The sequence below is a fragment of the Dipodomys merriami genome, unplaced genomic scaffold (assembly GCF_024711535.1).
Source record: "Dipodomys merriami isolate MVZ:Mamm:240054 unplaced genomic scaffold, mDipMer1.0.p SCAF_8, whole genome shotgun sequence".
Taxonomy (NCBI): Eukaryota; Metazoa; Chordata; class Mammalia; order Rodentia; family Heteromyidae; genus Dipodomys; species Dipodomys merriami.
The window spans coordinates 58,724,472-58,749,946 of NW_027206401.1; the positions used below are offsets into that span (position 1 = coordinate 58,724,472).

The window sequence follows — 25,475 nt, forward strand, 5'->3', positions numbered from 1 at the left end:
CTGATGGTTAACTGGAGATAATAGCCTCACAGATTTTCCTGCCCAGGCTGGCTTCAAACTGCATTCCTCAGCCTCTGGAAGAGCTGGGATCAGAGGCGTGTGCCACTGGCCACTGGACTACCATGCTCCCGTTTGACCTTCCTGCACAGCTGGGACCACACGTGCACGCCATGCATCCCTCTCCCCTTACACTCCCCTCCCGCAGTGTTTATTGATAGAGGGCCCTGCTAATTTTCTTCACAAGCTGGCCCCATCCTGTGGTGTGACAATCTCCAACTTCCTGTAATTTTTTGTGGTAGGGTTTTGGTAAGTTAACTTTTATCCAAAGACTTTTGGTAAAAAATAATTTTCTAATAACTTTTTCCTTTCTTAATAATGGGTTCTGAAGACAACTGAATAAATTTTTCTGCATGCAGAGAGGTGACTGTGCCTTTTAGTCAGCCAATAATGTAAATTTTACTAATAGACTATATGTTAAGTAAATTCACAATTACTGGAATAAACTTGAACAACCCTATTCAGTTGTGCTAAGAATGGTGTGACTATAGCCGGGCACCAGTAGCTCATGCCTGTAATCCTAGTACTCAGAAGGCTGAGATCTGAGGATCACGGTTCAAAGCCAACCCCGGGCAGGAAAAGTCCGTGAGACTCTTATCTCCAATAAACCACTAGAAAACCGGAAGTGGCACTGTGGCTCAAGCGGTAGAGCGCTAGCCTTGAGCTGAAGAGCTGAGGGACAGCTTCCAGGCACAGAGTTAAAACCCCATGACCACCACCACCAACAACAAAAGAATGGTGCTTGAACTTGGGGCCTGGGTGCTGTCCCTGAGCTCTTTTTGCACAAGGCTAGTGTTGAACCACTTTGAGCCACAGCTCCACTTCTGGTTTCCTGGTGGTTAATTGGAGATAAGAGTCTCAGCCTTTCCTGCCCAGGCTGGCTCTGAACTGAGACCCTTAGATCTCAGCCTCCTGTGTAACTAGGACTACAGGTGTGAGCCACTAGCATCCAGCTTAACGGTTTTAAATAATACTTAATACTTAATACTTTTTAATAAATCATTAATCATTATCATCATCATTCTCATCTTCAACAAAATATGCACTATTTCTTAAGCCTTGTTTTCTCTTCTAGCCCTTGAAACTCATGTTAAACAATCTTTAGTTTCACTTCTTACATTAAATTCTCCCATTAAATTTAAGAAAGGTGTGAATAAACTGACTACAGCTATGAGAGTAAGTGTATGCCTCGTTTATCTCTCCCCTTTCATCGGTGTATACTAAACCGTACACAGTAGAGGGCTTATGACCCATCCTCGCACAGCTAGGCACCTGCAGTATACTCACCCCTCCATGCTCTTCCACACCCTGCTTCCCTCCCTTTCCAGCTCCACACTAGTTCCCCTTTTACTGCAGGCTTCATTTTTAACTGAAATTGAGTGTTTGGTACCCTCCATGTACATTAGGAATAAGATCAGAACTCTTTGGGTGTGCATACATGCACGCATGTGCGCATGTGTGTGTGTGTGTGTGTGTGTGTGTGTCCACATTTTTTCCCATCAGAAATTTGAAACGAGAAGTAGGAGTAGAGAAAATACACCTCGGAAATGTGAGTTAAAATTTTACATAGCACAAAGCTGAGTGCTGGTGGCTCCCACCTGTAACCTCGCTACTTGGGAAACTGAGAACAGGAGGATTACTGTTTGAGGGTTACCTCAGCAGAAAAGTCCACAAGACCCCATCTCTACAATGTAAAGGTAAACACAAACAGATGCACCTGTAATACCAGCTATGACACACAGGTATCTCAAGGATCAGATTTGTGCTCAGCTGAGAAGTGAGACCTGATCTCAAAAAACAGGGCTAGAGGTGGCTCAATAAGTACAGAGCTAGCCTCCTAGGAGGAGGCCCTGAGTTCAAATCCCAGTTCTGAGGGAAAAAAGTAAGTAGCATCACTTCCTCACACCCCTAATGACCTTCTCCATTCTCTTTTAACTACAGAATTGTTCTGTTAGCTTAAACGAGACATTGAGAGTCTCGGAAGAAGAAAGTTACTGCTTGCAATGTTTTCTAAAACACCGTAAGGGGTTTGTAACATATTTTCCAAAGAGCCTCTTAAAAATGTGCTAGAGTCTGCATTTTCAAGCTAGAGCTACCTTTAATAATAAATGTCACGTGTTCATCTTTAAGACTAATATAAACTCAATCAGTGGCCACAGTGCACGGCCGAAGTCCAACCAAGCAACCATGGCCAGTCCTTCCCTTGCAATCCAGGAGATCCCAAGGTCAAATACTAAGGCCCACAGTAATGCTTAAGTAGCCAATGAAGACATGAATTTAAAAGACACAAGGGGAAAATGCTTTCAAAAGAGAGAGAAAGAGAAGGAGAAGGAGGGAGATTTAGTTGATAGCTTCAAGGAAGAATAGAGAACCTATGACTACGATGGTGTTAAAGTGATACCAGTTCCAGGGGGCTGTGAAGAAGCCATGTGTGATTTTCCCTGATTCCCGGCATTTCCTGCGACCTCCATCATCCTGGTGGAGGGTGAAGCTAGGATGAGCTGATGTCCCAGAAATACCAAGCCAGGCAAACAACCCCATCTAAGAACAATTACTTCTGTACTTCGTGCCTACTAAAATAGGGAAGAAAACAGAAAGATCACACAAAAAGTGTGAAGGTTGGAACTGTAGAAGCTTAGAGAAAAGAGGCCTGGGGGTAAGGTGTTTCCCACCTCTGTGAGGCCCAGCGGGATGGGGGGAGAGGGGAGAGGAGAGACAGGGAGGGGGACGGCCCCCACTGAAGACTCTGCATGAGGAGTGAGCAATCACACATTAACAGGAGTGCCCCTGGTAATGGGAAACACAAGTTCCCTATTGGTTTTATGAACATTTCAATTCCATTCCTATATAATTCAAGGGAAACAATTAACTGGTAAAACTAAAAACCAACAGTGAGCCCACAGCAAGCCTGGCACAGATCACCAAGTATGTACTCTATGAGGTCTTGGGTAACTGACTTCTTTTTTGTAATGCTGGGATTCGAACTATATTGCTAGGCAGAAGCTCTCATCCCTTTCTTTGCTTTTGTTATTTTTCCAATCGAATCTCGCTTTTGCCTGGGTCAGGCTGAACTGTGAACCTCCTATTTACATATCCTGCATAGATGAGATGACAAGGTGCCACCATGCCGGGCATTTTATTGGTTGAGAAAGAGTATCAGTAACTTTTTTGTCTGGGCTGGCCTTAAACCATGGCCCTCTCAAACTCAGCTTTCTGAGTAGCTTGGATTACAGACTTGAGCTCTCATGCCTGGCTTGACTATTTTATACTATATATTCGTGAAAATATATAGTATAAAATCCATTCATCAAAGGGAAAAGAGTAGCACAACATAATACTATAAATAACACCTGCTGTTTTAATAAAATGACAGAAATGTATGACAACTCAAATATCATACAATTTGAATATTTTATGATCCTTGCGAAATGATCTTGTGGCTTAAATGAAAAGGACTATTTGTCTTCAGATTATGCAATATTTTTGCTTCTCGGTCAAGAAAACGTTTTCTATCAGTCATAGGTAAAAACAGCCTGAAAAAAATTAGTGAAACTAATTCATGTTCCAAACATCATAAACAGGCTGACAAATATTTAATGGGTGTTTTTCAACTTTCACTAGAAATATAATGGCTTTTCTTTTTGTTTTCTATCAGAAACAGATTTTAGGGAAATTCTTCAATATAGAAGCTAACAGCCAAGGTTACTGCCTATTAACTGTGATTTAGGACACGTTGACAACCTTCTCCTGTGTTCATCTGCTTCATGTACAAAGTGGAAAGCAGATCAGTTCCCATTTTGTAGTCCTGGCTTTGTTGTGGTGGTTTCTTTCGTGCTGACCCTGAGGACTGGACTACAGTCCTGGTGCTGTGTCTGTGGGCTCAGGGTTTTTGCTTGAGGCTAGCACTCTACCGCACAGGCTCCTCCTCCACCTCTAGCTCTAGGAAACCCACTTGCTCTGGGATCTTTCATTCCTAGGCAGGGTGTGGGGTGTGAGGTGCTCTGGGCCTGCGGCCAGTGGTCCCCATTCTGGGCAGATCCTGGGCCCGCCCCTTATGTAGGTTGGTGTTGCTCTCACTGGGAAGAGAACCTGCAGGGACACTGGGGGACAAGGACAGCTCTCTTTTTTAAACTCACATCTTCTATCCTAATTCTGTTTCTTTTATCATCTGCTTTCCCCAGACTTATTCCAGTACAACTGATAAGTGGATTTAACCACTTAATCACTTTCTTCCTGCAATCTAGCCAGTTTCTTTTTTTTTTTTGGGGGGGGGTCCAGTAGTGGGGCCTGAACTCTGGGCCTGGGTGCTGTCCCTCAGCTCTTCAGCTCAAGGCTAGCGCTCTACCACTTGAGCCACAGCGCCACTTCTGGCTTTTTTCTTTTTGCTTATGTGGTGCTGAGGAATCGAACCCAGGGCCTCGAGCATGCAAGGCAAGCACTCTACCACTGAGCCACCTTCCCAGCCCCAGTCTAGCCAGTTTCTTATTTCAGAAGCAGCAGCAGCACCAGCAGATGCTGACATAAAACTATGGAAATCCAGTCGAGTGGAGCTCTAGTGACACAACAGGATATAACCCGAGCTCTGGTGAAGACATCTCACTTCACTCTTGGGTTTTAATCAAGTCAGCTTCACTATTTCCTGTGCACACTGGAGATGTTGCTGCTTCTCTCTTTACAACACCATCCTCAGCCCAGCACCAGAAGCTCACTGTCCTAGCTGCTCAGGAGGCTGAGATCTGAGATCACAGTTCAAAGTCAGCCTAGCTGAAGAGCCCCCATGAGACTCTTACCTCCTTTAAACCACCAAAAAAGCTAGAAGTGGCGTTGTGGCTCAAGTGGCAGAGCGCTAGCCTTGAACAACAAAGACCAGGGACAGCGCCCAGACTCTGCGTTCAAGCCCCAGAACTGACACCAAGAAAACAAGATCCCTACACCTAGCCAGGCTGTCACTCACAGATCTGGGGCTTCCAATCAGCATTGCTTCGTTTCATATGTTTTATTGCACTGTTGCAGCACATGTACTATGTCCCTGAGTAAGCTGAACAACACAAGTGCACCCCGGCTGGAAGTGAAACACGCGTGCACGCACACTTCATGGAAGAGAACTGTCCACCACGTGCACTGCCTCCCCACTGGCGGACGGGGCCTCTCTGCTGCACTGACACAGAGCCAAGGGGTGTGCTATCTAACACCTGCTGACAACGTAGGCCCGGCCAGCAAGGCGGCCCTCGAGCGTCCCATCCTGCATGGCCCCATACATCACACTGTGAATACAGGATGAAGCATTCTGGAAAACGAAGTAGTGCACGCGCATAGTGAATTTTGGACAGGCTCATGACAGTCAGCCTGTGCAAAACCATCAGATCTCATCACCATTGGTTTCCCAGAGGAATCTAGCACAGTGGTTTTCATTATATAATTACTGTAAAATATATTTCAATACATGCAAAAATGTTTTTGTTTTTCAACATGAATGTCACAATCATGTGTCTGAGGGAGATCAGTAAAGCCATATTAACTCAATATTAATGTAAATAGTTAAATAGTATAAGCTGAATCAGACTACAAAATAATATCTATAAAATATATTCTATTGGAATTTTTGTTGTTGTTGTTCATGGGGCTTGAACTCTGGGCCTGGGCACTGTCCCTCAGCTCTTCAGCTCAAGGTGAGCACTCTACCACTTGAGCCACAATGCTACTTCTGGTTTTCTGGAGGTTTATTAGAGATAAGAGTCTCATGGACTTTACTGCTGGACTTTTACCAGGCTGGCTATGATCTCAGCCTCCTGAGTAACTAGGATTACAGGCATGAGCCACTAGCGTTATTGAAATTTTTAAATAGGCTTGGGAATTACTTGGATTCTACAAACAGAAGAACTTTTCCTTGACATAGTCTACCTTCTAGAATTGGCTATTTTTTTTTCAAAAATGTTTTCATTTCTTCACAGAACAGAACAAAGTACTGGACATAACAGGCATGCTCAGTGAAACATAACAAAGGGGCATCCCAGAAGAATCCAGAAGAATGTAAAGTAAAAATTATTTCTTAGAGTCCTATTATTTTCTTTTCCACAAACAGCCATTCGGTTTCTGAAAAGAACACGTCAATGGATGTGATCTTTATAGCACAACAAGAAAGTTGTTTTTGACTTTTGCTATCTGTTAGAAATACTGGACATAGCAGCTCTGGGGCTTTAACTCAAGACACTAGGACTTGCTATGCAGGCAGTCTGCAACTGAGCCAAACAACAAAGAAAGACAATCATGTCCCCCACCCCAATAAAAAAGAAACACAGCTTATTTCAATTTAAAAACTGACTGTAAGAAATGAACATAAATATTCCTAGTAACAAGTGAATAATAAATAGTAATTTTTTTAGAAAAAGAAGCAATTAAAGACAAGCCCTTTTTACATATGCACAGGCATGTTCTGATCCTAGAACAGAAGGACACTGAACACAAGCACTCTCCTCCTCGCTACCTTGCACTCCCCAAGTCTTACTCCTGCCCCTCCATGACAGCGAAGATCACACCCTTCAGCCTCAGAATAATTTGTAAAAGGCTGGGCCATTTCACAGGCATTTAAGGAAAAAGAACTTGTAATAAAAGAAAACCCTTTAGATAAAGTGCAGGGTGTGTAATACACGCTTCCTGAGAGCCTGTCTCAGTCCCTTGAAGGCTGCAGCAGTTTTATGAACTCAGTGATCGTTTGCAGGCAGCAGGCGGGGACCCCCCCCCCCGGCTCCATCCCCTACAGTAAACTGTGCTTTTATTTACCTTCATGAAAGTCCATCATAAGTGAAGGGTATTTCCAATCATGCTCATTCACTTCTAAACTACTATTTTCCATGAGATCTTGATCTTGACAACTGGATTTTTACTCCAGGCATTTTTCAAACACATAAACCCCAAAGTCAATAAGCTATTAAATAAGTTCTCATACCATAATTTCAGACACTTAAATATCATGTAGTATAATGAAAATCACGTTTACTGAAAAAAGAAACACATTGTAATGGTTACCAACTCCCCACAGATCTTTAATTTGCCATTACAGAACACTGTGATTTACCCTTTTAGCAATCATTTCAAAAAGCCAGACTCATAAAAATCGAGAGCTGCCACTAATAAAAAGGCTCAGGATCTTTACTGAGTCAAAGGCAGCTAGGCAGCACGTTAAGACAGGAGTCTTTCCGTGCCATCATGCTGTGCACAGTACCAACCACCAACACTCAACCTGTGAAAGACAGTATAGAAAACTGTATTTTATTTCAAGTACATTGAGGAGCTGTGAATGTTTTGAAACCATTAAAATTACTTAATTCAATACAAGTAGAAAGACATTCCATTCAATGACTCTTGGTTTGTCACTAAAAAGAAGCTACACACATAAACAAGAGCCTCTAACAACAAAAATTAATTTCAACTTCTCTGACATTATACTTAAAAGAAACAACCACAAAGAAAGAAATGTCATTGATCGTGATGTTCTTCTAAGTTCTTGACATTAAGAAGGCATTTGACATTAAGGCCTTTGAACTCAGTACCTTGTTTTTGTTAGGCAAGCACTCTACCACTTAAGCCACAACTGAGATGCTCCTATTTCCTGTATAGCTGGGATTACAGGCAGGCACCATCAGCACCACACCTACTCCTTGCTCTTTGAGGTAAGTCCTTTCTAACTTCTTGGCAGGGCTGACCTTCAACTCCTATCCTCCTATCTCTATCCTCCTACCTCTATCCTCCTATCTATCCTCCACAAGAGCTGAGGTTACAGTATGAGACACCGTGTCTGTTCCAAGAAAGCTGCACTCAATTTACAGAAATCACTACTGAGTTGTAACTCCATTGTTATGGATCCTTTACTTAAAATTTAATTGTACAACAAACATGCTGGATGATATTTCCATAAAGTAACATATTATTATGTAGGTAATTATACATTCTGGCTTCTGGGAGTAACCTGATCTAACCCAGTTGGGAAGGTAAAGTAAATGCTGCATTATTCCAGGAACAGCTGAGAGTCTGCCTGTCTCTATAACAAACTTCCTCTTCAGATAAACACATGAGAAGTTCAGATATTGATGGGAAGGGGAGAGAAGTGTAACAGGTAGACTGGCAGAAAGTGGGTCTAATTTCCATCTCCATAGCAACTAGTCCATTCATTCCTCCTTAGTCTGATACAGTACTTATCCTAATTTACATGTCAGCTCTATGACGTCCAGATGACCAAGGGCTCATAAAAGCAATGCAAATATAAAAGTCACACATAAAATGTGTGACTTGCATATATCATGGAAACATAAATCTGTTATTAAAAATCTGGCTTTCACTTATCACAATACCATTAACTATATGATAGATGATCATATCCACTTCTATGTCACCAAAAAATAAACTTTGAATAATGAGGTTTCACTAATAACAAAAACCTTTGTAATTTACCCATAAACTACTTATCAAGTTTAAGCCCCCCAAGAGTTCACACCTGCAATCCTAGCAACTCAGAAGGCTGAGCTGTGAGGATCATGATTTGAAGCATGCTTCAGCAGGAAAGTCTGTCAATTAATCACTGAAAGAGCCAAAGTGGAGCTGTGGCTCAAGAGATAGTGTTAACCTTGAGCTTTTTTTTTTTTTTGTGAAAATACCGTACAGAGGGGTTACAATTACATGGGCAAGGTAATGAGTACATTTCTTATCAAGCATTATTGCCTCCTGCTTTGTTTCCCCTTCCCATCCCTTCCCATATCCCCCCCCAAAGTTGTAAAGTTCATTTTTCTCCATAACGACTTGTACATCTCATTGTTGCAATGGGTCCACCTGCATCCCTATTTAAACAGTTTGTTTTTGCCCTTCCCCTCCACAAATTATACCAACATCAAAAAGCTCAGGTACAGGGCCCAGTCTCTGAGCTTAAGCCCCAGAACCAACAAGAAAAAAACATTCAACAACAAAAAATGCTATTGGTATCTTAGAAACTACCTGTTGTATAGTAAAAGCTAAGATACCATCAATAGTAAATTATCCTCCAGGCCTGAGCCCAATCATCCTTCCCTTAACTCAGAAGAAACAACCACATGTAGAGCACAGAATTGTAGCCTCCCAATACTTTCTTTTTTGCCAGTGCTGGGGCTTGAACTCTGAGCCTGGACACTGTCCCTCAGCTCCTTCATGACCAAAGCTGGCACTCCATTTCCGGCTTTTTCTGTGATTAATTTGGAGATAGGAGTCTCATGGACTTCCCTGCCAGGCTAGCTTCCAACTGTGATCCTAAGATCTTAACTTCCTGAATAGCTAGGCTTACAGGTGTGAGCCACCGGACACCTGGCCCAAGTATGTTATGTTAAAGCTCAGAGTTCCCCTGAGCAAAAATAAATTAATTAACTGATTGCAATGAGTCAAGCCTTAGTTTGAAAAAAGGAACATTTTAATTGAGATAACACAAAAAATCCATTTAATCAAAATCATTAGCCGAGAAAGGTATAGCTTTTTAAAAGGAAGTCTAAATCTTTAGGTTTTAAAGAATGCTTTTGATAACCACCATTACAAAATCCATATTCATACCATAGCACAATTATGATTATGCCATTGTTAAGAAAACAATCTTTACTATTTTATATCTTTTGATAGAATTGCTTTGCTTTCTTGATAGCTGGGTTTCTTTATTCCTTTCCTGAATCAGGGTTAATCCCACCTTCAAATAGTGCTAGTATAAAACACTTACATGTATGGACTGTTGGTACATGTACAGTCAGTCACATGATGTTTTGGTTTTCCCTGAGATGGCTGTACTTTGAGTGTGCTTTGGCATGCATATGGACTTTCACAGAAAACCTATAATTCTTTTCTCACCCTGCAGAGTCTTAGTATTATCTGAGTATCATTTGTGCTTGTGGGGACTTTTCTATGCTAGCAGGCAAAATACAGCAATGACAATATTAATAGATTAAAGCTAGAAAATGAGTTTGAGTGCAAGCAAGTCTGTATTTCTACCTATACAGGTTGATAAAAAATGGCACTCACATTTTATTTATTTTTTTTTTGGGGGGGGGGTCCAGTCATGGGGCCTGAACTCTGGGCATGGGCGCTGTCCCTCAGCTCTTCAGCTCAAGGCTAGTGCTCTACCACTTGAGCCACAGTGCCACTTCCAGCTTTTTTTCTTTTTGCTTATGTAGTGCTGGGGAATCGAACCCAGGGCCTCATGCATGCAAGGCAAGTGCTCTACCACTGAGCCACCTTTCCAGCCCACTCACATTTTAAAATTAGATAAAGCTAGAGGCCTGATACCAACAGAGAAAGCAAAAGGCTCAAAGTTTAAACTCGAGTATTAACAGAACAAAGTTTTAAAAAGTCCCTTCTTCTTTTAACACACCTTAAAACAAAATAATCATTCATTTCCCAATCAAATTGAAATTACCAGACATTTCTGCAAATTAAGATGACATCTTAAAAATTTACATTAATGATGACAAAGCCAGAAAATCAAAACAATTATAAGCTAGGTGATTTCTACTTACAGCTTTCACTTATAACCGCTAGTTTTCTTGTAATAAGTGTTGATTATAATTTTCACAAGGGATGAAATTCAAATTGAACAGAAAACTCAATAACATTAGTTAACCCTTATTTTAATGTCTACTTTAAACTGAAACATGTGTCTGGGACTGCAGACTCATTCCTGAGAAGAGATAATGTCTCTTACAATGAAACACAAACTAATTTGATCAATACATTTCACTGTGCTAAATCACCCAGTTGAAATGCCCTTTCAGCCTTACAAACGTGACTGTCTAGCAAGAGGCAAAACAAAGCAGACAGTTCAGTTATGTTTTCCAGGACTAGCTTAGGTCATGGATAGGCTCTCTGCTGCCTAAAAGTCTTCTGTAAAAAATTTTAAATAAATTAATTGTAATCTGACAGTTGTTAAAACAGTGTTTCATAATTAACATATAGAAATTCAATATTCCTTTACACCCAATAAGAAAATGTAGTATTTTCAGTCAGTTACAATTTTCTAACGAGACTTTGATCACGGCACTGAATCAAAACTACAACTCTTTTGGGGCCAATGGTGGTAGAACAACTAACGGTTTAATAAAATACCAGAATACCACTGGGAACAACTAATAGTTTAACAAAACACCAGAATAACAAAAGCTGAAGCATGTTTTGTCTGTCCACGGTGAGGTCAAGGGAAGGAGAGTGGAGGAATGGTGAAAGGAGGGGTGGGGAATGCAGTCGGGATACTCACTGTTCACGTGTGAAAATAGAAGCAGGTCATTTGAGGGGATAGGTGGGGTTGGGAGAGCCAGGGGAGAATGATGGAAGGGAGGGCATTGCTCAAGATGCATTGTACTCATACACTGACAAGTCGATTTGGAACTCCTTTGTGCAACCACTTAACGATAATAAAAAATAAAATAAAGGTACCAAGTCATACAAACCACTGGAACTTTCAAAGAAAGGAATCTTTTTCCTTCAGAGAACCTATTTTACTAGTTAGTTTGTGGTACTTCCACAGTGAATATGGAAATACAAGCATGTTCCTCAGGCTCACAGAAAAAGGAGGTTCTCTGCTGGTTACTTGGAGATAAAGTGACACAGACTTCCCTACCCAGGCTGGGTTTGAATCACAGTCCTCAGATCTCAGCCTCCTCAGTAGCTAAGGTTAAAGCCCTAAGCCATTAGTACCTAGCTTCTCCCACAGTTTTAAATACCAATAAAAACTCTGAGCATTGTTTTTGAGTTCTAATTATGTCCCATATTCACATACTTGTTTGTGCCAGTCCTGGGGCTTAAACTTAGGGAGGGGGGAGGGGGGCCTGGGTGCTCTCCCTGAACTTTTTGCTCAAGACTAGTGCTCTACTACTTGAGTAAGAGTCTCATAGGCTTTCCTGCCCAGGTTATCTTTGAACCATGATCATCAGATCTCAAACTCCTGAGTAGCTATGATTTTAGGTGTGAGCCATTGGCACCCAGCTGTAAGGTATGTTTTTAATATATTAAATGGGAAAAATTAGAATTTCTCTCCATACCAGTTATCTCTCCTGTGTCAAATCTATTTTCTCCACACACAAAAAAACACTTAATACTATGGTCAGGATCTTGCTCCTACCTTTCAGTCTTCAGTTTGCTACTCTGTAGCCATACCAACACCACTGTGACTCCCAGACTGGTGAATACCTTGTAAGCCTGCTTACCTTCCTTCTTCCTGAAATATCTACCCACCTTCATTCCCGAGGACAATATTCAGCTTTTTTAAGAGTTGACTTAGTGGTCACATCTGGTTTAGGTGACAGTCCTCTGAATGTTGTATCCTATAATTATCAGTTTATCAGTTTATTTCTTCTAATAAAGTCCTAGTGGTCTAAAATACGGACTCCCATTTCTTAGACCAAATGCCTATCTTGAGGCAAGAATGAATGATTATTCAGGAAATGGCCAGTGTAATCATCATACTGGAGTCAAAAATGGATGAGAGAAACATTACTGGGAACACAGGCTTGGGTAATCCAAGCTTTAGATCATTGACAAAAAGACATTGTTGTAATGAGAAGTGCACTGAAATGTTCAAGCAGAAAATGAAAAGAAAAAAATTTTTGATGAGTGTTTAAAGAAAACAATGGATAATACTGTGTCAAGAAGTGAGAGGCAAAAGACAAAAGTAAGAAGAGACTTAAAAAGATCCAGAAACAAGGAGAAGCTGGTGGTTCACAGCCATAATCTTGGCTACTCAAGAGGCTGAGATCTGAGGATCATGGTTCAAAGCCAACCTGGACAGCCCGTGAGACTTTACTCAAGTGATCTCCAATCAACCAGCAAAAACCTAGAACTGCAAGTATGGGTCAGGTAGAAGAGAACTAAGAGCAAAAAAGCTGTGCAAGGGTGGAGGACTTAAACTCTAGATCCAGTATAGTCTCACGTGCATGTGCACGCATGGACACACACAAACACAAACATACCTAACAGTGAAGAAATAGCTGCAGAAAAATGACTTCACTTTTTCAGAAGTTGTTTTCCTTAAACTGATGAACACTAACATACTCATTTCTACCTATCTCACTGTTTCCTGATAAAGTCCTTCCACACAACTATTTTATAGGATCAATTTTGCCTCTCCCCTTAGCAAGAAACAGGAATTTTGAGTCTGATGCCCAACAGCAGAATTGAGTAGCCATGGAAATGGTCAGCTACCCAAGCAAGGCCGGGGGAAGAAGACAGAGCAGGTGCTGGCAACATGGTCACACTTCTACTAGCAAGCAAAAAAGCTGACAAGAAAGAGATCAATCCAGGGTGGGAGGATGGCTGGGGTTGAATGCAGAGTCATAAAACCACCCCATCCATAAGGATTCCCTGGATAGTTTAGCCTTTAATCCCTAACTGTAGCCAAGGAGGCAGTTTACAGAACAGTCAATAGAATTCAGGCCAGCCTGTATCTGAATACTCTATACCGAACTGCTTTTCTGATACTCTGGCTCCATCTTTTAGCAAAGAAGTATACTTCTCTTATTGTTTTATTTGCTGTTGGAAAATGTTTTACACCACTGTTGAGGAGATTTAAAAAAAAACAACAAAACTAAGATGACAAACTTGTAGTAAACTACTCATCCAATTATTATTTCAATGGTTTTCTCTGCTGAGTCTTAATTTATCAACATAGTTCAAACAAGTAAATATGGCCAAAAACAAAAAACAAAAAAAAAGCCCTCAAGACCATTCAGAATCTCTTTCTTTCCCCACCTTCAAACTGATGTTTTTAACACTTTGTACTTTGACAGGCTTCTGTGGCTCATGCCTGTAAACTTAGCTACTCAGGAGGCTGAGAACTTTAGATTATGGTTCAAAGCCAACCTGGGTAATGAAGTCTATGAGACTCATCACAAATCAGCAAAAAGTCTTAAGTGTGGTTGTGGCTCATATGGTAGAATGCCAGCTGTGAGCTCAAAGGCTAAAAGACATTCCCAGTCTTTGAGTTCAGAGCCACAGTACTGGCACACACACAAACACACGCACACACACACACAACAACAACAACAACAACAAAAAACCATCACTTTAAGAGACAACAACAAAAACATCCCACTAAATAAACCTTTCACACTTGACAAAATGAGAAAAGCAAAATTCCTTTTGTTGAAAGTAATGAAACTTTCCTTTTCCACAAGGATTTATATAGTCCCTATAAAAAAAAAAATCAAAGGATTGGAATCTGATTACCTTGAAATATCCATATCGGTACGCACCATTTTGGAGTTTTTATTCTCAGAAAAGAGACCGCACAGAAAGGATAAAACAATGGTATGGAAAGTTACCATCCCCTCCAACTGGACTCTTTATTGCAAACTTATTGCTTCCATGTGTTTGAAAAAAAAAAAAAAAAAAGGAAAAACCCTCAAACCTTAAAGCCAACCACAATCCTTAAAATTTTTGGCGCTTTTATTAAGCATTAACTCCAGAGAAATAAATTAATTAATCATTTTTATGATCTCACAATTCTATCACGCTGAAGACATCATATGGAAATGGGTAGGAAATTAATAATGACTATAGGTTTCTAAGATATTTGAAGACACCATGCTATTTAAAGTTGCTAAAATACCACAGGTCAGTTGGCCTTGGCATTTTTATAAAGCCTATGTTGAAAACTGCATTCTAGAACACATAAATCAACTTGGGGAAAGTTTAAATGAATGATATTAGTGATATTTTGGTACAGCCAAAAAAGGGCATTTTCTTTGAAAATCTGTGGTTACGTAAAGCTGAAAAAGGCAAGCATGACAAAAACTTATTTTATGTAGTTTTCTGAAACAACGAAATCTTTGCTTAACCTACCCCTTGAAAAAGTCAATCAATGAACTGCTTAACCTCTATTGTCTCTGCACCTTTCTACAAAATCAGGAGGCAAAATGTAGGACTCGAAGAAGCACTTCAAGTTTCGGTATGTGTCAAATAAAAGAGAAGGAAGAAAAAGCTCTCTCGCCCCAAAGTGAGAACAGATGGGAATGTAAAATTCGATGGAAGGAGACAGGGAAGCTCTGGACGATGGAGCAAGAAACCTTTCCCAGAGGGGGCCGCGTGCGGCAGACCCCAGCATGTTCTGCTGCCCAGCTAACCTCCACATGAAATGCAAGCAAAACACAAAGCAGTGATGATTAAATGCTAGCGACTTAAATTTTGCCATCACTGATTTATTAAATAGTCATTTTAGTAGGAATTAGTGGGAAATATTTATAATTATATGTGCGGTAATCAACATAACTTAGTCAAATAAGTTTTATGGACGTTGAATTACTCCATGCTATGTTAATTTAAATGGTTTTAAATAAAATAAATGACTGAAAAACGAGCCACAGGCATAAAGAGACTTAGGATGTGGACAAGGCACTCCTTTTCTGATGGGAGAGCCATCTGCTGTAAATTAAAGAGCTATGTAAATAAATTATGACTACATTTTACATTCATTCTTTTCATATTTTATCTATATAACTAAAAATAATATTTCAATAGTAATTTCGAAAACATAGTAACACTGTAAAATATGTTCCTCTATTTCATTTTTAATTCGAAGTAGCTTTAAACTCAAAAACTGTCGATGTCAAAAACTTAAAGGATATTTATTGCCTCACGTACTAGCTTCTCTTCAATACTATTTAATTTATAATTGAGTTATAATTTAAAATTGGAGTACAACAGCATATTTCAGATTTTCAGGGATTCTCAGATTTTAATGTACGAAACCCCTGTAATTCTACTATTAGTAATCATTCTTGTAAAATATTATGAGTAATTTTGTGGTATTAACCATCAGATTATTGAAAGCTATCAACATCTTCAATAAAAACAGGTTTTGTAAACCAATTCCTTTTTAATCATTCTCACATAAAATTTACACTCAATTGCTGCAACAATGAGAATAACTCAACTCTTTCCCTAATCGTACCCGAATTTATAGATCATTCTTATTCATAACTTCAAACTTCTTTTCCTAGACAACAACAACAAAAATGTCCTTCATGTATGTTTTCCTGCCACCCCAAAGAGCTTGCTTTCAGTATCTTAATGCCCCTTTATCTTTTTTGTTTTTACTCGTACAACATATAGATGACAAAAAAATAGAGAAATATGAAAGTGACTGCATGGCATATTCAAGTAGTTTCAGTTTCAACAACTCAGGCTTTTGGTAACTTGACACAAGTTTCATTATAAATACAGAAGCAACGCCATAAGATCGGGCTACATGAAGCCCACTTCATTTATTTGAATATGTGCACAAAGCAATTATTGAAAAGCAGATTTTGTTATCCAGAGTGCTCAAAATTATACACAAACTTTTTACTGAAAAAAAGAGGACTTTCAACTTCCTGGCTTTTATTCTGTATCTCCCTTATCAAGAGATAAAACGGACAAAAGGTAAATATTTGGGGATTTTTGTGCTCATTAAATTGTTCTATAATTATTTTCTGCCCACTGTGCAAATAAACACAAACTAAGAAAACACCACAAGCCTTTTTCAAATTCATCCTCACATTAATAAATCTAAATTCTAATTACCCAAAGTATTAAATGCAGATTCCTCCTACAAATTTAATAGTATTGTGGTTCACTGGCTGAATAATTCTGCCATGGAAAACAACTTTATAATGAATCCAAAATTTCTATCTTCCTCTGGAGAGAGAGCAGACTTTGAATAAAGAATGCATATGTATATGCTTAACGTTCGCTCAAGATTCCTGGATGGGTTCCACGTCTGTGTGACTCTGAGCAGGCTAAGTCGAGCACTGTGGATGACAAATGCTCATCAGTGAAAGGAATACAGTTGATTTAGACCAGTATTCTCAGATGCCTGAAAACATGTGAATGCATTCTTGAACGTCTTTGTTTTGGAGTTTTCATATTACAATATACACATGATTATATGGTAGATAAATCTCTGTGACATCTTTTATCATCAACTGTGACAGAGCTGCAGGATCTGAGTTTGATATTTATGTTTTTTGGTGTTGGCTAGTTATAATGCCTGTGTTTAACTCTTAACACAGTGTTAAAAGTATGCTTGGGACATGAGGCAGATCATTCCATAAACACAAATGCACATTGTATGCAAAACCAAGACACTCGATCATCTTCCTAAGTCTTTTCCAGTTTGAAAACTAAGTCAGACTCTACTGCAGAAAATTGATGGAGAAAAATAGTTTTAAGCATATTTAGAGAAAATAAGCTGCACAGGGAGTATGATTTCTAATTCTACTTACATTCTAATAGAAATCTTTTTACAAGTAGACCAAATGAAAGTTTTGATAAAACAAAACACAGCAAGGCTGTCATGTCTATGAGCAGTAACCATTACAGCTTCCAATGGTTCAGTACACTATGTATTAACCAGGATTCAGAAAAGCTGGTTTCTTTTCCCAGCTTTGCCACTGGCTTGGAATAATATCTTAGCACTCGAGTGACTCATTCTTTGAGCCCTCATTTTCTACAGTTTTAGTACACTAATTATTCTTCTCAATGAATAAAATATATAATAAATACCTGATACACCACACTTAAAAGATACTAATTGAATAAATAGAAAAACAACTTATCTATAAAACACAGTGACTGCTTTCCTTGTCACAGTATAATTTTCAATCAAATACAGTTATGGAGTATTTTGATCTAGTTTTTTAACATTATGGTTAAATATGCTTCGTATTAATTTTAAAATGTAGGTAATTTTGTTCGTTAGTCCTTTAAAATATTCTACAAGTAAAAATCCTTCTTTATTTTTAAAATTTTAAAGATATTTTTGTGACTACTTATCAGAATTTCATTCTTATGATTACATATTACAATTTTGTATAACAAATTATTAAGTCACATATTCAAAGGAAATTCTCTACTTACATGTACCTTAGTAATTAAAGCACCTGACACCAGTAAAGAGAAATATAGGGTTTGCAAAGTGAGAAGATAGTCTGAACTTAAAACACGTGTCCTTTTCATGTAAAACACGTTTTAATTTAAATGTTAGTGAAAAAAACTTTAAATGATGTATGTCACACTGTGCATTTCAGAATCAACCCATTTTATACTAGTTTGTTTATTTTTAAGTTTGTTATTTTAAGTTTTATTTTTAAGTTTGTTAAAAGAGAACCATCAAGTTAAAATTAACACAGGAATAAACGTTTAAAAAAATCCAAAAAGAAGTATTCAGGAATGTTTTCTTGATCTGCAGTATCTTGAAAACAATTTTTAAAAGGAAATTTTTAAGTTATTTCTACACCATTGCCAATAACATCATAAATTTGCTTATTAAGTAACTTAATGAATTATCTTAAAATTTTCTTATTGGAATGAAATTATTGACTTCTGATAAGCTTCCCTTTTAGAGAGTAAAGGCTATAAAAATCTAACATCAATTTCATAATCAGCTCAACTTCATAACCTTCACAGTTTTTTTTTAAAGAATTAGATTGAAACTTAAGAATGTTTTCTTTTCCTGTTAACCCAGCAGATATAACTGAAATCATTCATGTAGTAAACTCATTTCAAACTTTCTTCTTCCCATAAGGGATTTTTCCACTCGTATTAATTTAAGACTTCTTTTCTAGAAGATAGAATTACACGATTACGTGAAGGAGAGCACAGTGCACATGGAAAGCGCGCATGTGCCGAATGTACATTGGTCCACTGTGGCAAGTCACTTTTTCCCTCTGGAATAGCCACCCTGACACACACGCAGGTCACCCTACCTGGACAGTGGAGCTGATCTCGGAGGCAAAGCCGCCTGTCAGAGGAGCCTCGTGACTGATAAGGAGTCGCCCTGTTTTGACCACAGACTGAAAAAGAAACAGGCATTCTGATATTGAACAGAACATGCATCTCAAGCATATGCTGACACTTCCATTCAATAATAAAAAGAAATTATTTAAATACAATGAATCACACAAAGCCATTGTGCTTATGCTTAATAAATTCACAACTCCCTCTCAGCCAGCAATTTTCTGAATTTAATACTATGAAAAAATGTTCAATGTAGCTTATCATCCCAGTACAAAACACAGATTTATAATTCTATGTGGCATGTCATTAAATGTGCAACTATTTTAGCAGATATTGGGGGGGGCTTTATGAATGAAATTACTGTTTCATTATTTCATACCTCAAAATCAATTTTTTTCTTCATATTATTACTTTAGGAGTGAAAGTACTTTTTTGTTGGGGATAGATTTCCATATAGATAGCAATCGTTTTGGGAACTAGAGCTTGCAGAAAAGGAAAAGACAAAAAGAGCATGAAAAACCCGTAACAAAGCAAAAAGGTAGAACTAGCAGATACTCAAAGAAACTTCCAGAGAAAAGTAAGAAATGAGACTGGAAAGGTGGCTCAGTGTTAGAGTGCTTGCCTAGCATGCATGAAGCCCCTGGGTTCGATTCCTCAGCACCACATACACAGAAAAAGCCGGAAGTGGCGCTGTGGCTCAAGTGGTAGCCTTAAGCAAAAGAAGCTCAGGGAGAGTACCCACACCTTAAGTTCTGAATTCATGCCCCAGGACTGGCAAAAAAAAAAAAAATACTAAAAGGAAAAGTAAGAAATGACCGTGGAAGCAGAAGGGGCTGACTTTATTCAAGGTGAGCAAGAATCTGCTAAGTGGCCATGGCTCTATTTTAATGACGAAGCCATCACAGTAAGTATATATGCATATGACTACTCACACTGTGCATAAATTGCTAAGCACAATCCAAAGGTAGACCTACGGTATAACAGAGGACGTCATCTGGGTTGGGAGGAAGAACTATTAAAATCAACAGCAAGTTACAGCTTGTAATGTACTGCACTGTATTACTATAGGGAAGTGGCCATTTCTTCCCTACGTTTGTAACAATGTGTGATCACCTCTTTTAAAGTCTATGTTACTATTTTAGGAATATAAAATTAAATCTTCCAAGAAAAAGTAAGTATCAAGAAGAAAAGATTTGGTTCATTCTAAGCAGTTAAGACTTCAGAATTTAAAAGGTATGGTAGCCACTGGAGCCAGCAGATGTTAAACCCAAGATATGGCCAGAAGCCATACAAAAATAAGTTATTACATTTACCAAGAAAATAGTGATGGAAGAACATAAAATTTTATGAACACCTTAATGAATTCCATCATAGCTCCAGTGAAACATTACTACAGGTATTTTATATTTTATGACTGTTCATTCATTGTGCCATTTCCATAAATGAAATTTCAATGTATTTAGAAATATAAATAACAAAAACATTACACAAGCAACAAGAGACACATATGTTTTTAGTGTTCTCTAAAAGACATTCTTTTAGCCAAGTGCCTGGGGCTCCTGCTTGTAATCCTAACTATTCAGGAGGCTGAGATCTGAAGATCATGGTTCAAAGTGCCAGGCAAAACAGAAAAACCCATAAGACCCTTACCTCCAATTAACCAGCAAAAAGCCAGCCTTGAGCAAAATAGTTAAGGGAGAGAGTGATGACCTTGAGTTCAAGCACCCAAAAAAAAAATCTTCCTTTAAGGTGACGCAATTTAAATAATAAGACCTCTCTTAAAGTTCTTAAACCCAGAACTCTGCCAACATGGAATAGATGAGGAGTAAGTGAGCCTCCATCCATCTCAGACAGATGGTGCATCTTAAAGTTCTAGCCCATAAAAACAAGAACCTAGTCTCAAAATGTTGCTCTTAGACTAAAACTCTACTCTAGAGTTTAGCCCTGTGGAGTGATCCAAGAATGTCCCAGGACAAAAGCCTCCCACTCTGGGGCTCCAGCAACACCATAACTACGAGAATGAGAACCACAGGCCCTCTGTGCACCGTTGGGCAGGGAACTGCTAAACATACAAATGTACTTCAATACCATTGAGTGTAGGATGTTTGAGTCCACTGCTAAAATAAGTTGCAGCACAATGCACTGTCATTTTTGTGTGGGGTGGGAGGGGAACCACAGCAGTAGGTGCCCCAAGAAACACATCTCACCATGTAGGTGGAGCCAATCAATACAGGTATCAAAGAAAGTCGAGTTCTTCAACACTTGTCTGTGCCATACTTAAAATTGTCATTCTCAAATGAGTTGTACTGACAGACACAGAAGGAGTTCTACCAATTTCTAACACACAAGGAGCTAGAAGGGACATATGATAGGAAGTAATCGCAGTGGGTTTGTGGAAACTGACACTTTACACAGCAAGTAAGAGGGATGTGGGAAGAGAAGAGTCAGGGTAATAATCGTAAAGACCTCACCATCACCCAGAACACAGCATGCATTCTCTCAGCCGAGGATTTTATGCTCATTGTTTCTTTCAACTCAGAAAGCACTTAAGTTTCATTTTTGATTCTTAAAAAAATCATCTCTTATTTCCAAAAAGTATAAAATGCATAACATTGATATTTTAGTCAGGCTCTCAAAGAATTTTCATATATTGAACTGTCTCTAAATACAACTCAACACAGTTGAAACATAAAATTCTATTTAATATATGCTTTTTATTCACAATTTTAATTTACTAAAAGTCCTTAAGATTACTTCTATACCATTTTAGAAATAAACACTTTATTAATACTGTGATGAGTTCATTAAAGTTTATAAAACTAAAGGACATTACTCTTTCTATTATTTGTATTTCAATTTAAGAGATCATGAATAAATATATAAATTATATTATAAATCTATTATATTATAAAACAACACATATCATATTGTTATATTTATAATATTTATTCATATTATAAATATTTCAAATACAATATAATATATATTATATATTAGTGCCTGCACTGGGGCTTGAACTCAGGGCCTAGGCACTGTCCTTGAGCCCTCACTCAAAGTTCATGCTCTAATACTTTAGCCACATCTACACTCATAGCTTTTTGCTGGTGAACTGGAGTTGAGAGTCTCAAGGACTTTCCTCCCCAGGCTGGCTTTGAACCACAATTCTCAGATCTCAGCCATCCTGAGTAGCTAGGATTACAGGGCTAAGACACCAGCACTTGACTAAATTATATAAGGTCAACGTAGACAAAATGACATATATAACTATCGGGAAATCTCGCTAACCAACTTGTAACATTTGGGTGAAATTTAATAAATTTTAAAATGGTGGTTTTCAATGGGTAGGGCCATTAAACTTTTGAAAATAAATAACTACACAGATACAAATATTCATACTACTTAAAAGTTTGTTTTCTTGGGAAGAAATGTTTTCAAGTTGTCAAGTTTCCCTCGGAGATAAATGTATTTCTCCACTTGAAAAAAATGTTTAAGAGTTTAAACAATTTTCAATGTGAAGCTGAACCAATCAAAGCCAGGAAAGATCACATAAGGCCGATTTTCCAAGATCTCTGCTCTTCCAACTTTTGCTTCTGGCTTCTGTTCCACGGTGCATGAAGCGCCGAGGAGTTCCAGGTGACAGACGGCACCAGGGACAGTGAAGCCAATCACAGAACAGCTATAAAGAACTGTTCTGTGTGTCATCTACCCTCAACCAGAAAACAAAACAAAACTTTGTTCTTCTCAAGGGTTTAAAAGTCCCGTCAAATAAGCTTTCAAACAGCCCCAAAATGGCTAGGAGTTTTCAAACTTCCAACACATTCTTTCCCAAGCATATCCGTGAAATCCCAACAGCAAACACACCACATAGCAAGCAACACCAATACCACAGCAGCCAAACTCAGATGGAACTGTGATGCCAATCTGCTCCTCGTTTGGAGATTCATTCTATGACTTTCCCCACTGTCCACTTTCTGCACACACATCTTTATTACCATGACAAATGAAAGCTGTCTCTTCAGAATACTTAGCACGATGCTTTGAACCTGACAGACACTTCAGAAACATTAACAGATACAAATCTATTATCACAAATGCATGTCACCCCTTTTATTTCTTTACGCTATTATAAAATCCATGTTTTAAGGTATGAAAGTGTGTATTTCAACACATCCTAGAATACTTGTTCAGAATAATTTAGAATAATTTAGTTATGACAGAAGACAAAGTTGATACTTTAACATAGCTTTTCAGGTTTAATTTGAATCGATCATTAACAGATTCACAGACATCAAACTTGTACATACCTACTGGTACCCTGTGATCGTTCACCATGTGAGCATAGATGGAGCTTTAACAAGAAGACACCTGGGGTGATGCAGAGCTGTTGAGTTACACACTTTGTGCAAATGATCGCACAGACTTTGGCTGCCCAAATGTCGAACATATGTTTTAGTGAATATAGCCTTTAAAGGTTTTAACACAATCCAACCAGGAAAACTATTAAGCTGTCATTCCAGGGGAAAATGATACAGACAGGGAGACCATTTAGCTTGCATGTGCCTGGTAGGGCATTCAGAAAGTAATATATGTAACGTTTCTTACCATCTCTAGCACAATTTTCTCCCTTCAGACAAATGAATCTTACCAACAAAATCAGGCAACTATTTTCACTGCTGAGAAGATAGGGTAAGCTAGACCATTGATAGCACTGTTAACAACAGCTATCTAAATAAAAAGCTAATGAAAGAGCAAATAAAACAGCAAAGCTGGCCTTCATTAGCTACTCAAATACATTAAACATTTACAACTAAGGGTTAAATCCCAACACACGTTTTGTTAGCTAATGGAATATATTAATCCATAATTATGCAATCTAGAATCATTAAAGACAGGGTATCGATCAACTTCACATGTCAATGCAAATAGATTAGAAAAGTATTTTAAAATATTTTCATGTTTGGGTTGGCCAAATATCTTTGATAAGTTAGCCAGAAAACCCTGACAATTATTCCCAGGCTGACAAATGCATTAATCCATGGCTAATAACCACTATGAATGGGCAGGACTCCACATCTGACTGGCCAATGACATTCCAGGGGACAAATACCAAGGTTACAAGAAAAAGAACAGTCCGAGCTCCACAGAAAGTTCTGGAAAGTCTAATTTGGCAAGAATTTTGATGACAGGGTTACAAATATTTTAATATCACAGGAGAGTGGTGTAAACTGAGAAAAGCTAAATCCTCAGGGCTTTATCACCCATGTGGAAAAAAGTAGCTAAAGGAGCAAGCAGAGCACAATGCGAACCAAACCAACTCAAAAAGAAAAATAAGCAAATAACACGGACCCAGAAGGAAATGTTAGTTTTTAGTTCTCAATGATTTTCTCTTTCCTCCATTATTTATACGATCACAGTTGAAATACCAAAGAAACTAAGAAAATCCATTTGACAAGATTAGACGTGGATATCTTTTGAAAGCTACTTCAAAATATACTAGGTAGCCGGGTACCAATGCCTCATGCCTATCCTCCTAGCTACTCAGGAGGCTGAGAGATCTGAGGATTGCAGTTCAAAGTCAGCATGGGCAGAAAAGTCAGCGAGATTCTTATCTCCAATTAACCACCAAAAAAAAAAAAAAAAAAAAGGCTAGATGTAGCGTTGTGGGTCAAGTGGTAGAGTGCTCGCCTTCAGCACACAAGTTCAGGGATAGCATTCAGGCCCAGAGTTCAAGCCCCAGGACCAGCACAAATAAATATCCAGATAAATCTGTTTCTGTTCCTCAGCCGCCCCTTTCCAGCTTGTTTTCTAATACTCCCTCTGCGCTCTGGGCATGTCAGACCACAGGCTATTCCATAAACTGAATTTGACCCAGGGTGTGCTGCCTCTGACTTCTTTCCCCAAGCTGGCAGACATCCCTCAAGACCCCGCTCATCCAACCGCCTCCTACCCAGTGTGGCCAGCTCACAACACACACCCTCTTTTTCTATCAAAGACTACATTTTCTCGTAAAAATCTTGAGATCACCAATAATGCCAGGATATTCTACCACTCCTAAAGTCAGGATACAAGGACAGGGCTCCAAGCACAGGGTTGGAGCAACACACAATGTGTTTCTAACACTGGGAATTCATATCCACCCGAGAACAGCCCTGCAGAGGTGTGCTACGAGCCTCTGAAGACCTATTTACATTGTCTACTGCACAGGGCGTACACGTTTTCAACTGGGCCCGACATGCTTGTTGTATCGGGACTTCAGGACAAATGAGTGTATTATGAAAGAGAAGTGATTTGAAGAGTCCATTCGCATATTCATTTGTTTCTTTATCTGGGAAAATATTCTTTGAGGGGAGAGGGGGTACTGGAGCTTGAACTCAGGGCCTGGGCACTGTCCCTGAGCTTTTGAGCTCAAGGCTGGTGCTCTAGCACTTGAGCCATGGCTTTACTTTCAGCTTTTTTGTGGTTAACTGGAGATAAGAAGAGTCACATGGACTGTCCTTCCCCAGCTGGTTTGAATTTCGATCCTCAGCCTGCTGAGTAGCTAAGATTCCAGGCATGAGCCACCAGTTCCCAGCATCTAGAGGAATGATGCTATTTGCTGAATGTAGGATCTCTATCCCCCTCCTTCAACAGACAATAAATAAACCATTCAA

The 25,475-nt window shown here is 38.9% G+C and overlaps 1 protein-coding gene across 2 annotated transcripts in view; it reads right to left on the minus strand.

Moving 5' to 3' along the window:
- The window catches only part of Bckdhb (branched chain keto acid dehydrogenase E1 subunit beta), a 184,439-nt gene that overhangs the window by 32,641 nt on the left and 126,323 nt on the right, over positions 1 to 25,475 (minus strand). The window contains exon 9 of one of the 2 annotated variants that reach the window (XM_070010168.1): positions 18,795 to 18,881. The exons of the other annotated variant lie outside the window; for it this stretch is intronic. Coding sequence (XP_069866269.1) covers positions 18,795 to 18,881 — 87 coding nt within the window. The remainder of the gene's footprint in view (positions 1 to 18,794; positions 18,882 to 25,475) is intronic. 2 annotated transcript variants of the gene reach the window in all.